Source organism: Pelecanus crispus, chromosome 12, assembly GCF_030463565.1.
Source record: "Pelecanus crispus isolate bPelCri1 chromosome 12, bPelCri1.pri, whole genome shotgun sequence".
Taxonomy (NCBI): Eukaryota; Metazoa; Chordata; class Aves; order Pelecaniformes; family Pelecanidae; genus Pelecanus; species Pelecanus crispus.
In genome coordinates, this window is record NC_134654.1 from 6,944,320 (window position 1) to 6,959,786 (window position 15,467).

The following is a 15,467-nucleotide window of genomic DNA, read 5'->3' on the forward strand; positions in this document are numbered from 1 at the left end:
ACGGGTGGTTGAGCCTTCCTGGGAAAACTAAACTAGACCCCATGAAATGCTAAGGCCAAAGAATATTTCCACAGGTGCTAGAACAAAGTCTTTGGCTTGAAACTCCCACCACAGCTCTGGCATTACAAGCCAGGAACATATATTTTCCAACTTCAAAATAGCCAACACTAATATTTTTGACCACCAGTTTCTCCTGAAGTTAACAGCAGAGAAAGAAGAACCCTAGAAGCCTTCAGGACACAGGACCAACTTCTTAATATCGTTTTCCAGATACAACCGCAGGGCTGAATAATTGCTGAAACCTGATGCAAGATGATGAGCTGAGCAAGAGCAAAGCCAGGATGAGCTCACTGCACAGCCCTGTCTGCCGGCGAGCTGAGCTTTCCCTTCCCTGCTACGGTCCCAGCGAGACATCCACAACCCTGGGCTGAAATTCCTCAACTGGCCATGAAACAGCTGATTTCAGTATCAAGACAGCACTGAGACGTGACTAATACAGTCACTGGGCTGGTTTCCAAGTGTAGAAGCAACCGGGCCGTGGTGAACCAGACACCTACAGCTTTACACACAAGAGATGTGGGTAAACAACGGCGTTCACAATGGGCTGGGGTGGCATTTGAACACAGAATAACACCAAATGAGGCTTGGTACCTTCTTTCCCCCCCAAGAAACGCCAGGGAATCACGCTTGAAGAAAAGACTCCTTTTGCAAGACATTAAACAAGAATAAAAAACCTTGTTTCTCTCTGAAGATGTCACAGGCTGATCCAAAATCACCACTGACAAGTAGAAAAGGTTGAAAAAACCTGCTTCTGAAGGCCAGCAGGCTGACAAGCAGACTCAATTTGTGTTATCACTTTCCTTTTTTTCCCCTTATCATTCCTGACATGCACGTTTAGAAAGAGATAAAAAGCAGCTGCCCTGAGCCCTCCCCGTAGCTCTGCCACCTCTGGACATCACTGTCCCTGATGTTGGGATTTTCCCTGCTCCAGAGGATGTTCCCCTTCCCCTTTACCAGGAGGATCCTCAGCCTTTCTGCCCCTCCATTCCCTCTGCAAAGCGAGTAGGACAGATGCTTTCCCCCATTACATGGCTTCTGAAGGGGTGATGAAGGCAAAGACTGCAAGTGCCCAGCTGCAAGAGGGGAGCCACGAGACCCTGTCTGCCCGCTTCCCAAGGGTGATACACCATTGCTCTTCACCCTTTAGCCCTTAGCCCTTGCAACCCCTTTTGGCCAAGCTGATCTCACCCACAAACCAGTCCCTTTTGCCAAGGGTTTCTCTGCTCAGGGCTGAGCACAGCCCACCAGCACTGGGCAGCGAAGCCATGTCTCTCCCCATGCGCCACAGTCCTGCTGCAACCTGCTGCTGCCGCTTGCTCCCTCCCTATCGCCGCCTCTGTTCTACATTTAGCTGCTGTAACGGTAAAAGCTGGGTCAGGCCAAAAAAGCATGCCTCCACATGTGCATTGCACAGACACACACAGCAGAAGCTCAGGTCCTACTCCAGAACCCAACCACAAAACCAACTTCTCCTTCTCCCGACTCTTTCTTTTGCTTTGTGCAACTCTCTCTGGAGACAGTTTCATTCAGTTTAACTAGCGGCACACCCTGGAGCGCCCGAGCTGCAAATCAGCCCTGCAGCACCCTGCCGGCTCGCGGACAGGTCGGTCAGAGATGAAGTATCCAGAGATGGAGCTCGGTCAGCGTTGGGTCCCACCAGGACTTTGCACGTGGTGCTCAGCAGCAAGATGTCATTCTCATCCTTCTGCAATCAACAGAAGCAGCACTGTGAAATGACCTAAACCTGCAGGAATGGCACTTTATCCCTGCCTTTGGGATTATTACAGGCTTCCACATTTTTTCTCTGGCACTGTCTCCTCCGAAGGGAGGTCACATAAGCAAACATGAGTCCTTCTAGAAAATAAAGTGGATTTACACTATGCAGCAACACTAAAAGAAAAATTTTAAATAATGTCTTGCAGGAGAGGAGCTTAGCTTATTTATTTTCTTTGTGTTGGTGGAGAATAACACCTGATGGGCAAGAGATGAAAGCATCCAAGCAGAGACTTCTTACCACATTTCAGGGAGTTAAGCTCATCAGAGAGCTGCTTTACATCTGTTTGAACAGGGATGGAGCAGTTCACCACAGCCAAACTTTGCACTGTTGTATGGGGGCCGACCCTGTCACCTGCACCGTGCCAAATTCTCCACCCTCCTTCTCCGGACAGCAACGGGAGGGAAGGAAAACAGAGGAAAGACCAACCAGCCCCAAGCTGTGCATGCAGAAGGTCAGAAAGAGCACCCATGCCACTTCTTTTTTGCAGTTCAGCCTATCCACTTAGTGAGCAGTGCCATGTACTGGAAAGTCAACTTGTGGTACGGTTACAGCAGCTGCTCCCCACGCAGGAGCAGAGACCTGCTGTGCCGGATGCTGCCCACACACGGTCCCATGTTGCTTGCGACACACCCAGGAGACGCATGCATCCTAAAAGCTGGGACAACCCAGAGTCCTAGCAGCTCTCAGAGCTGCTGATACCCTCGTCCTAAAGCAACAAGGCAAGAGAGAAGGAATGCCGCCTCTGGCATTCACCCATGGAAAGGACTGGATTTTTATACTCAAAAAGGAGATGTCAGAGAGCAGATGTTGTGCGCATACAATTCAAAGACACCTTTTTCCCCTGCTTAAGCCAAATCAGTGAAATAACTCAGCTGAATACTTAAAGCGTGCTTGTGCTAGCAACTCCCTAACGCAAGTCCCCGCACACGCCGTCGGATGCAGTTCCAGAGTACAATCCTACTTTACACGCAGGAAAACTGAAACATGAAGGAACTTATCAAACACAGCAGTGCCAGCCAGGGCTACACCACCCTGCTACAAACAGCACCAGCCACGGCACATTTGACACACCACCGTCTCTCATTTTGGGCAGAAACAGGGCTTTCGCCTATGTCCATCAAGGGCTCCCTTGGGTCGGGGTGTTTCCCAAGCCCGTTGTAACGCAGACATCACAGCCCCACCACAAGTAACACCACAGAGACATGGAAGGACCCTGTTTGTATCACCCACGCTGGTGATGCTCAGTGTTTTTAAGGGCACTTAGGTATTTGGTTAAGAGCAACACTTGTAATCTGACGAGAGGATGAAAAGCACAGCCTCACGCTCAGCAATGGTGAGAACAGGAGGCAAGGGCAGCAGGCACAGCTCCATACCTGCAATATACAGGACCATGCTGAATGCTCTTAATTCCCCTCCAAAGCTATCAAGCGCAGCCTGCTGTTCAGACTGGCTGTATAAATTGCAGCCCTCTGCCCCGCTCACCGGGCTGCCAGTCTGTAATTCCCATTACAGAGCCTGACAGGTTGGTAATGGCACACATAATAATACATTGATTTTGTCTGCTGTATGAGAGGCTGCCAGGCAGCCCGAGGAAGGGAATTGCCAAGATGAGGCTTTCCTCTCAAAACACCCACAGAAAAATGGGATGCTGATTGGGAAGGTAATGGATGAGACCATCAGTTGGGGCAAATTAACTCCGCTTTTCACAGGGTGCTTCAAGAGCCTCCCATCTTCCCACCCCAAGACTCAATCAGCGCTGTGATTTACACCATGGGGAACTGGGAACCTTGCCCCTATCTTACAGGAATACATCACTGAAGTAAAGTCAGTAGGTTTTGGGGCTTAAGGAAAGAAATCAGGTCTTCCCCATGTTTTATCCCATGCTTGCGTGTTTTTGTTGACAGCATAAGATTTTTAACCATTAGGTAGAGCGGAGGCTGTTCTGAGTTGGGATCTGGTCAGAGGTATTTGGTAGTTGGCTCAGAGGGAAGAAGCTTGGAAAGTAAAATCTTTCTTGAAGACTTTCATAGTAACTTCCCTCTCTGGCACCAGGGAATTTGGATGTTTCCCCGAGAATCACCTTGGCAGGTGCCTCCAAACTGGGGGTAAGCAAGGTATGGCAGCTACAGGGGTGGGATCCTCCCAGATCTCACAAGGACAAAGAAAACATCTTCATTTCAGTTAATTCACCTAGTCCAGCTCAACACCTACCTTCACCAAGTCAGTGAACAAATCAGAAATATAATGGAGAAAAGCATGTTCTCCAATCTGCAAGTAAAACTGCAACCTGAGAGGCCAAGATTGCTAATTACGGTGACCAGAAGTGCAATTCATTATGTACCACTACTACTCTAGTTAATGAATCAACTAGTTTTAAATGTAAAACATGTTTTGAGATGTTTCCTTTGTCTGCCCTACATATCCAGCACATTTTGAGTTTATTAACTGATCAAATAACATTTAAATACTAGTTTTCTGCATTTTAAACTCATTTTCATCTCCATGTAACTTGAGTCAGAAATACAAAAAAAATAAATCAGTCATGTAAACCCCAAATTCACCATTTCCCACCAGAATAAAAACATACAAAATTAATCACCCAGCAGAACAGCTGCCTAAATAAATGCCCCCAGATCCACCAGGCTCCTTGCTCAGAAAAGGAAGTATCCAATTACACCAAGCAGAAGCAGCTTTTTACAACCAAACAGGAAAACATCCTCTTTCTTACAGATTGACCAAAAAAAAAATCCTACCCACAAAAACAGACTACTTAAATCAAGATCCCCTCCTTGCTGATTTTGGCTCAGGTCACCACCATGCATGTAGGTCATTCATACTCACATCCCAAATTGCTTCATACTTTCCACCCAGGAAGCCCACAGCATCCATTGGGAGCAAGATTTCCCCCAGATCCCCTCTTCTTCCAATTCTGGCACGGGGAGAGCTGTATCCAAATAGATGGGATACATGGAAATATATGAAGGAACACCAGAAGGAACAAAAGCTTCATTAGCTCTGCCTACATGCCACCATGGGTCTACAGGGACCTTCAGAGAAGAGACCATCAAGGATGGGCTGTTTGGACAGGTTTGAGTCCTGCTTCTGCAGAGATTTGTGCTTTGCCATCCTGATTTCAGTGAGCTCAGGCTGGGCCAGGGCCTGGGACTTATTCAACACAAGAAAAGCCCACGGTAGAAGCTGCAGCAGGTATGACGCGTCCCTTGTGCACAGGAGTTGGGGCTCTGCCCCAACGTGCTCTTTTACCTTTTGGGGTTTGCACCCCTCAGGTCCAACCTGCGGCTTTTGCCCCCACACTTGCCATCTCATGGGACCCCCAACCTCCTGCTTTCCACTTCCCGCTGGAGGTGGGGTCCCCCAAAGCACGGCCAGAGAGATGGTACCCGTCCCCACCACAAGCACTGTGCTCCACGGGACCGGCGCTACAGGCACGGGGAGAGAGGTGTCCCAGCAAAAACCCTCACCACATCTCCTGCTAAAATAACCATTTCCCACCGTAGACTGCAAAAGGCTGAGGGCACATCTGCTCTCCTTCCTCAGCAGATTTTGCTTTCCCCTGCTGGGATTTAATTGTTGTGCCAAGATCTGCCTGGCCTTGGGGAGGACGGGGGCGAAGGAACAGCTCTGCAGAATGAGATAGTAATTAATTTCTCGCCAGCTCCCAGCCACCCCCCGAGTGGCTCAGTTTAAGCATCCCCAGAGACAGAGGAAGAGTCAGCTCTGGCAGCGTTTCCCAGTGTGGTACCTGGCCACGGGACCAGGGGCTCCCAGGCACAGATTTGCTTAAAGCCCCATGCCCTTTGGTCACGCAAACATGGGGAATCTCTGCCTTTGCACAAAGAAGATTTCTGCCTGCAAGAGATGAAGATACGAGAACCATTAAAGTCATTGCTGTTGTTTTTTAATATGATGTTTTCTGAGCTCATCGCGCTTTGGAGGGGGAGGAAGGGACAGACAGCACTCACTCGCCGTGGCATGTTTTGCATGCTGAGGTTTACAGAACGCGGCTTCACCTCCTGCATAGCTGGAGGGCCCGTCCCCCGTGGGTGCCACAGTGTCCCCCCGGCTGGGTGAAGGCAGAGGCCAGCGCTTGCTCTGTCCCCCCCAGCTCAGCCGAGCTGCTCTGCACCCAATGGCCCATGCTGGTGGCTCACCTTTTCTAACCTGGCATACTTCTGCTTTCCCAGCTAGCATTCATTTTCTGTGGCTAAACGTAAAGCAAGGAGCTGAGAAACCCAGCACACGCTTCCCCGTCGTCCGAAGAAACACTCCCTGCACCTGAGGGTCCTGCTCACAGTGCAGGCTGGTTGCTTGGGCTCTTCTTTAACTAATTAATGTTCATTTCAACCCAATTACTATTAGAAGTTTAGGGACAGTGCCTTAGAAGTAATCTTTTGTGCAACACAAGAATGCAATCCCCTGCTCTCTGTGAGCACACCCACAAGTGTTGCAAAACCTCGCAGGGACGGGCAGGCGGAGCAGTGCCAGTGGGAAGCGGGAGCAGGTCTGCAGCAAAGCAGCCCTGGAAATGCTGCTGCTATTTCTCAGAAACCAATCTCAAAGGCAAGGGGGACATTAAAAGACTGAAAGCAGCAGCCCAGTCCACTGCCTGCGGCTAGCAGACCTCCATGGGCCAAACAAGGATGCACAGGCTTTTGGAACCCGCGCAAAACCCAGAAACATCTCGTAAAGAAATTCTTCCACCAATATCAGACCTGAGTCCTGCTCTGTAATGGCAAGAGAGCCAGGCCTCTGGGAATATTTATAAAGAGGGCCTAAGGAATGAGATATCCTTTGAGATACCCAAAGGCATGAGGAAGGAGGCAGCTCCCTCCCATCGGCTCTGGTGCGTGTCCGAGGCTCTCCCTCGAGCTAGTGATGCCATGCGCTCAAACCCTCGCACAAAGAAAGCGTCGCTGACTTTGAAAGACACAAAGCCTGAAAGGTAGTCTTGCAAAGAACTGAGAAAACCAGAAAGCTCGAAGCAGCTCCTGCTCGCAAAGCAGCAAGGTCACAGCCAGGAGTAATTGGAGCTAAAACCTTCTGCTTAGGGAGGAACAGAAAGGACAATTTGCTTTTGCTTTTAGAGGCAAGATTAAATTTACCATTTGCTGATCTTTTCTCCAAAATTTGGAGGAGAAAGAGGCTGAGATACACAAAAGAAAGAAAGGGAATTAGGCATTAAATCACATTAGGCTTTTGTCTAGGATCTGCAGAAGAAGTTAAATGCTAAAAAAAATCCACGTTAAATGCTAAAAAAATCCTGTATCTATTTGTACAAGAATGAAATTAATATATAACCATCTCCCTTACCTAAGAGGAGGTCACCAACCCCCCAACACATGGAATATTATTATTGCTCTAAAACTATCAAGAAGCTACAATATACTGAATTTCAAGTGCACCCCCCTGCATCCCTGTCCCCCGAGAGCCCCTGCACACCCAGGCACAGCATCACAGCACAGGTCCCAGCGCTGGGATCTGCAGAGAGGTCTCTCCCCGCACAGCTGTCACACCCACACGCTGGCAATAGAGAGAAGACATCCTCAGACACAGGGGTTTTACAGTTTGAAGCAAGATAAAAAGGAAAAGAAAAAAAAAAAAGTGCATGCCAGCCTGTCTGAGGGCTGGAGCCCCGAGCTGCCTGCGTTTCACATCAGATGGGAAAGCAGCAGCAGCCTGGGCAGGGGGGAAGACACATTCCTGCTATTATATAAACAGATAAGTGCTGAATAGGGGCTGGCTCGCCAACTGCAACCATTAACCTCTCCCAGCTTGGAGATTTCTGCTCCGGAGAGGGCACAGGCAGGACCTCCTCCTCCTCCTCCTCCTCCGTTGGGGAACAGCCAGCTGCCCACTGCCCATGGCCAGGAGCAGACAGCCCAGCCCAGCCCGGCTCTGCAGGTCCAGAGGAAGGAAACCAAGGTCTGACCCAGCAGTTTCAGCTCTGACCCTTCCAGACGAGGCAGCCCCGTGCTGCATCACCTCCTGGATCCCCAGCGAGAGCATGCGTGGGAGCCACCACCTCCCCGGGCACGCAGCCCTCTGAGCTAGCAGCGCTTCCAGAAAGGCTGAGCCGGGGACCCTGGGGAAGCTGGCCATGGAGGGAGCTCATCCGGGACTGTGCTCCTCAGACGCAAGCAGATATACGAACACAGATCTCGCCCCTGCTCAGGCTCTCTCACTGCCATCCCTGCAGCAAGCAGGGCCTGCCCGTGTGCGTTGCGTGCGTGGCATTAATGCATGCACTAGCAACACTGATTTCTTATGCGTGTGATTCCCCAGTCCCAGGGAGGACATCCCTGCTAGAAGAGAAAACCCACTCTGCTCCATGCCAGTGGCAGGGTGAGCATCACTGCTGCACAGGGGGGCTCCAGGGATTGAGCCCACGCTGCTGAGCACGCACCGCCTCTGCCCTCCCCGCCGCTGCCTGACCTTCCCCTCCCTCCCTGCATCTCGGCATCCCCCAAAGACACGTTTTCCTTACGAAGAGCAGCAGCAGCAACCTTCCAGAGAGTTAATTAAAACCAGGCTGCTCGGATGCCAAGCAGACGCTGGGACGCATCCACCTGCAAATCCCACAGGGGAAGGAAAAAGGAACCAGGGTGGGAAGCAAGCAGAAAAAGGATGCTGCAAGAGAGCAGCTTGCAGCAGGGCAGGGTTAGGGAGCACAGTGAGGGGACCAGAGACACCCGTTTGGGGCAGAAAACACCCCACCACTGCCAGGCACGGTCATTTGCTGTCAACACCTCCAGCAGCCTAAGGGTTAAAAATAACTGTGGGGAGCGCTGGTGGTTTCATCAGCAACCCAAACCAGAGGAAATGAGTGCTAATCCCAAAGCCACCCCACCGGGTTACCCAACTTCCACCGTGCAGTGCCCGGTGCTGCAGGCAGAGCGGGCACCCGGCCTTGGCCCCTGCTCCCTGTCCCCGGGGACTCCCACTCCCAAAAAAAACCAAGCCCAATGCTGCAAACCTCTTCATCCCTGCCCTCCCGCCAGCAGGTCCCAGGCTACAGGGAGCGGAGAAACTCCAACCCTGGTCACCTCCAATGCATCGGCTGCTCTTAGCGCTCAGGAGGAGGGACCAGGCCTTCGCTTCCGTGGCAGAAATGATGCTGAAGGTCCTCCAGCATCCCGGGGGCCACAGGACGGTCTCCATGGGGATGATGCCCCATGGCTGGTGCGCGCGGGGCCGAGAGCAAGCACAGAGCGGCACAGTCCTAGCTACGAGGCGCCCGCAGGCTGCGGCTAAGCTGCATCCTATCAATCAGACCGCAGCGCTCCCCAAGGTCTGCTCTAGATGTCAACAAGCACGTCCAACCGCACGGCTGAGGAGGAACGTTTAAGCAGTGCTGGTATCGGCAGGGCTGAAGCGCGTGCCTCAAGGCTGGTGCAAAGCCGGGGGCCAGCATCCTTCGGGGAGAGAGTTTGAATCTGAGACAAGGCGGCACCGAAAAACGACCCCTTCATCCTGATGAGCTGCCAGAGACACCGCAACCATCACAAACTCGCCTGACAACACATCCACCTCCATGGGGATCTACTACGCAACAGCACCTCTGTCTCTTAAGTGTAGTTTGGGGAAATAAATAACCCTGAAAGAACGCCTGACCCACGGCCTGTACTGTGAAAGTGCACGTTGTGTAACACACAAACCAGGCTGGTATTGGGCCATGAAATAGTTCAGGAGCTTTTACCAAGCACAGAAAGTTACGCCAAGGGGCCAAGTTGTATCTTCACAGGCGACTGCTTTTCAAGGCCGCCCGCGCGTAACGCTGCCCAGCTGGTCTGAACTCAGGTAAACCGTCCCCTGCCCATCTCAGCATCTCCAAGCACTCGAGATGCTAGAGCTGACTTCCCAGGAAGGTTTGGAAACATCCGCATTTCTCTCTTTGAGAGCTCCAGAAGCTGGAGCTCTTACCCTCCCCCAGGAAGGTTGCCGGCCCTTTGATGCCTCATTGCTCCCTCGCGGGCTGCCCCAGCTATCGGCCGTGGCTCGCTGCCTTCACAGCCCTGCGCCAAACTCTCCCCAACAGCTCCTGCCTCCCTGGAAAGTGCAAAATCCCAAGCCCTGGGGGAAGAAAATACGGACAGGTGTGATACAAATCACAGGGACAGCTGGGATAAATAGCCCTCCATCTATATCAGTTGCCATTTAATGCCCTTACCAATGTCAATTAAGCAGAAGGGCTGCCCCTAAGAATTGCTTTTTAATTTTACCACGCAGCCCTTTGCTCTGGTGCAGCAGGGAGAAGGCCACAGGAGCCCCAAGTGAACTGTCTCTACATTAGCCATTTTAAATTTTTTTTTAAACTATTCCCCCTGGCCAACCCCCTCTTATAATGAAGATACTCATCATTTAATTAACAAAGCATCCCTGTGCCACGCAGTCCCCATGGCACCAGGCAGCTGCTCAGAAGTAGCAGGCATTTAATCACCGAGCCAGCGGGGTGGACGTCGGCACACGTCGTGCCTTGCTCCCCCCAACCGCTGGCTGCAAAACCCAGGGGTCGGCCTCGGACGGGGCAGGGGGATGCCTGCACCCATGGCAGGGATGTATTTGGGGGACAGAGCATGGGGATCGCAGGCTGTCCATGGCAATGGGGCAGTTGCCTGCGCTGCGGGCGCAGGGTCTGCACAGCTCAGTGGGCGTCAGAGCATGTTTGCCCCCGGCCCCTTCTTGCAAATCGGAGTTATCATGGTGCCTTTGCCCATTTGGGGCCAGGACCCCTCTCCCCTGCCCTTCACACCCTCCCACCACCCAACACCACACCCCCCATGAGGCTGGCGTGAGCAGAGAAGCCACCTTACAAGTCGTGAAGCTTTGCCGCACCTTGGACTTTGCAATTTGGCTTATGGCCACCTCCAGCGCCCGGAGGTTTTATTACAATACTTTGTCCTCTTTTTCCCTTTTTTTTGTTTTAATTCCTGGAACTGTTGTACACATCCTGCCCCGTGCAGGTGATGCCCAGAGCCGGCGGATGCCTCCTCCTCCTCCCCCACCCCTCTCCCACCAGCCCAGCTCCGCCAGAGCAGCAGCAACAGCCCAGCAAAAAGTCCACGTCGAGCCATAACCAATGGCAAATTCTTTGAGTGAAACGTAATGTGCTGGGAAGCGCCTCACCATTTCGCTTGGGAAAACGATCCGTTTGGCAGCAGAGAGGAGGAAAACATGCTTTGTTTTACAAATCCTCTCCCCAGCAGGAGAGACACTCCCAGAATTTAATATACTGACAACGCTTGGCTGCTTTAACCACTGAAACTCAAGAGTGTGTCAAAAAAAAGTAAAAAGAAAAAAAAAAAAAAGAGCGATACGCTATATAATATTAAAACCTAGCCTGTTCTGCAACTGGTGGTAACAGGCACAGCAATTCGTCGGCACAGAGGAGCCACAATTCTCCCACCCGTGACAGTCGGCAGGGTTGGGGTACAGGGTCCCAGGTTTCTCCAAGTGCTGGACACCCTTAATTAATTCAGTTTTTGCCCTCTCTTAGGGTGAGGCCCTACAGCAGCTCCTTGCAGGAAAGCAAAGAAGATGCCAACAGGTATCTAGGAAGTCGCTTTATAGCAGAGAAACAGAATTCAAAGTCATTCAGTGCAAGGATTACTTCCATGAAAGGCAACCGGCTCCATCCAGGTGACCAGCAAGCTTCTTGCAACCCCAAACTCTGGCCTCGATAAAATGTTAAGTATTCAGTGTATTTCCACTTATCCTCCAATGCATTTAACTGCCAAAAGCATCCTACGTGCAGCACTGGCGAGGATGGCTTATGGGAAAATACACCTCACCCAGAGAGGGCAGCGGACAGCACTTTCTTGGGAGGGGATTTTAATTTTACAATGTGGGGTTTAGGCTCCGGGCAGTTGACAGCATTACCAGAGCAGAAGGGAAGAGCAACTGGTATCTCTAGCTAAAGAGCCTGTCATTTAATTAGGCTGGCTGTGCAAAGGGAGAACATACCCTTTCTAACGGCGGCCGCCAGCCCTTGCACGCAGCAATAACATAGGCGTTATTTTGAGGGCAGGCAGTGGGATCGAATTGCCTCCGCACCGGAGACCGCGTCTTGACCTCTCTGAGGAGCAGCCTCGAAGCAAATAAGTCCATCTGCTGTTCACGTTTTTTACATTTTTAAACAAAAAGAAATCCGCTTTGTATCTTAGCGCTTTTATAGTCGTTTGCAACCTCCAAGCATTCTTGGAAACGCTAATTAATCCTTATGAGAGTCTGTAAAGAAAACAGCGTCGCTCCCATTTCAGGGGAGGGGAACACGATGGATAAATTTGGTGAAATGCAAAAGGGCATGCTGGACGTTGGTGCCAGCGTGGACCTGCCCGTTCAAAATACGGTTTTGCTGCCCTGCCCTTTGGCTGATTATCAAACACACCTTTTGTGGGGGCCCTGGCAGACGGACAGAGAAGCCCCCCGAACCTCGTCTTGCAGGAGGTGGGTCAGGCAGGACATTACGGCAAGGAAAGCTGAAAAGCTGGTCAGCCTCAGGTCTGGCAACATGCTCCCAGTGACCTAAATGGTTGGGATTTTCAAAAAATAAAAAGACTAAACAAAACTGAGAGCTGGGTACCAGGTCACTAGGTTTGCTTAAAAGCCCCAGTTTTGCATCATCATCATTGCATATTACGTTAGCAACTACGCGGACCAGCCAACACCACAGCCCCTCAGCAGTGGATGCCATATTAATAGCTCACGAGAAGAGGTCTCTGCCCCACCGTGCTCACCCACCTACCCCTCTCTGCAGGTGGAAGCTCATCCTTCCCCCCAAATCCACATTTTCAGGCTGGGATGAGGCAGGAGCTCAGCTCTCGAAGACTCCCACTGCCACACAGCCCCAGATCCTTGGGGGCGACCCGAGCATCCTTTGCAGCCACTGATGCACCCCCGAAACGCCACCTCCCAAAAGTCAGCCCGTCAAAAAACACAGCAATCAGGATTTGTTCAGTGGGGCATCCCACATTCGCTACCCAGAGGCAAGGAATAATACTGTCTCATTAAAAATGTGCTTCAAGTCTATTATAGTATCTAGGACAAAGTGTTCCCTATTTTGACACTCCAAGATATATTTTATCAGAGCAAGCTCTTCAGAAATACTCACTCACAAAGACTTATCTGACTGTAACAGGTTCCTCGCTTCCCCCAGCATTTTAAAATTAATTTCTAGCTTTTTTCCCCCCTTAGTCAGATGATGGGATGCCCCCATGGTCAGATTTGTCATTGGGGCAGCTGCTGTGACACATCCCAGCTCCCTCACACCCTGCATGGCCAACTCGTGGGGAGGGAGAGGACGGTCCAGAGCATCGCTGAGAAAAAACAGTATCTGAACCCAGAGAGCAACTTGGGAGCAACTCACCGTACTTCACAGGCACCAAGATTTTTTTTTTTTGGGGGGGTGTTTGATATAAACACCTTCTAAAATTAGCACCTGCCTTTCTGCCAGCTCCAATGGGCTGCTGGTGCAACGATAAAGCTTTGGCAGGGCTGAGAGGGCGCAACATGTTGGCACGGATCTGCTGCCCAACTCACGGCCACTTCTGCCCCATGGGGTTTTCCCGGCCATGTGTGTGACCCACCACGGCCGCACAGATCCCACGCAGAGAGGTCACTGTCCCCAGGAGTCGCACCCCTAACTGCCAGGGAGGGGGCACATTCGTCTCAGAAAAAGCCCCTTATCTCAAGGTTGAGAGTAAGTTGCAAGAGCTTTCTATAAAGGAACACAAACACGTATGAAACCGTTCAGATTTCTCAGCTGGACTGCTCCAAAGATAGTCCTGAGTCACGTAAACCAGCCGGGCAGAGGGACCCTGGCCGACTGGGTAAATAGAAGTGTGCCTCTCGGGGGGGTGAAGGGGTCAGGGACATGCCCCAAACAACACATCCACTTGCTAAAAAGTTAACAGGACCAGAAAATGAGGAAAAAATGCAAAAAAAAACCCAAATCAAGAAGAAAACCACGAGACTCTGGACCAGCTGTTTTCATGTGGACAGACTGCCAACAGAGCAGATCTATGGGGCAAGAAAGCAGCTCCCGATGCCCAGCGAAGATCTGAGCAAGTTTTCCCCAGGTGGTAGAACTGGTTACGCCAAACAGCCGGGTGCCTTGCAGGCTCGTTGGGAGAAAAATCCAGCTTGAAGACAGGTCTGTTTTCAGTTTGCATGGAAAACTTGCTGTTTTTCAAAGCCCTGTGTACCCCAGAGCCTTGAAAATGCCCAGCGCTTCGGTCTTTTTATCACCGTCTATCAGTAGAAAAGGTTAAATGCTAATTTGCTGGATACAGAGCAGTGCTCCTCAGCTGCCTTTCTGTTTGCTCACAGCAACTTTCTGTAGTGTTGCTTCTCAGCTAATGCCCAGCTCAAACAGACTTTCAAGGGGAAAGGTCTCGGGCTCTGTACAATTAATTTCCCACTCTCGCACAGCGTCTCGCACGCTCATTTGCAGCAGCCCCTGTCAACACCACCAAAACTCGACCAAGTGATTGTGTGTCAGAAAGAACAAGATAAAAAGCAAAGCTGCTAACTGTCAGTATTTCTCTAGCCAGGAAGAAAAGAGCTGATTCTCAATAGCTGCTAGCTCAAATTGCCTCAGCGCTTTTACAGATCTGCTTTAAACACCAAACTTTTTGAAAGTTGAGTGGGAACCTCCTTGAGTGGGCTGTGCATACTGCAAACCCCAGAGCTATCAGCGTGAGCAGTGAAGGGAAGGAGAAAAATGCACCCGGCAGGGTTCCTCGCTGCAGACAATGCAAAGCACCTCCTCGGGGTTATTTTCCCATCTCCAACACCATGACCACCCTGCAGCTCCTCAGCCACTTCCCCAAAATTACACCAGGAAAGTTAGACCCGCAAAAACCGAGCGTGCCCCCTCTTTGCTAGCAGGCTTTCGAAACCGGGATGTGTCTTGCTCCTTGTCTACCTTTTCCCCACCGCAAGCAGGCAGCCCCCCAGGAGAAACCTGCCCATCCTCACCTGCCGCAGGTGCCTCAGCAGCTCGGTGGCCTCCTCCTGCTTCCCCTGCTTCACCAGCACCAGCATGTCCTGGATCATGCAGATCCGCCGGTGGTAAGGGGGCAAGCTGCTGCCACCACCCTTCCCAAACTTCTCGCCGGACTTCACCACGAGGGAGGCGAGGAAGTCCCCCCTTTCCCTGGGGGGTACCTTCTTGCGGTGGTGGGCCGGGGGGCTCTCCCCAGCGCTGCCTGGCTGGCAACCCTTGGTCTGCTTGGTGCCCATGGTGCGCAGCCCCGGCTCCTGCAGCCCTGAGGCTGCATGCAAGGCGGGGGGCTTGGGGCTGGAAGCCACGGAAGGGGGGGGGCACAAGGGGGGGCGCAGGGGGGGATGCACAAGGGGATGGGGGGGATGCACAAGGGGGTTGGGAGCGCACAGGGGGATGCACAAAGGGGTGGGGGAGATGCACAGGGGGTTGGGGGGATGCACAAAGGGACGCACGAGGGGTTGTGGGTGGGATGCACAAGGGGGTCAAGGGGTGCACGAGGGGGTCAGGGGGTGCGGGGTGGGGCTCGGAGCCCCCCGGGAGCCTAGCAGGGGGGCCGGTGCCCGGCGGCGGAGCTGCTCCGCTCCCGCAGGCGGAGGAGAGGACGGC

General features: G+C 52.0%; 1 protein-coding gene across 1 annotated transcript in view; it reads right to left on the reverse strand.

Annotated features, from left to right (window-relative positions):
- The window catches only part of LRRC75A (leucine rich repeat containing 75A), a 94,042-nt gene extending 78,945 nt beyond the window's left edge, over positions 1 to 15,097 (reverse strand). The window contains exon 1 of the mRNA XM_075720197.1: positions 14,834 to 15,097. Within this exon, the coding sequence (XP_075576312.1) occupies positions 14,834 to 15,097 (264 nt within the window). The remainder of the gene's footprint in view (positions 1 to 14,833) is intronic.
- Positions 15,098 to 15,467: the final 370 nt, after the last annotated feature.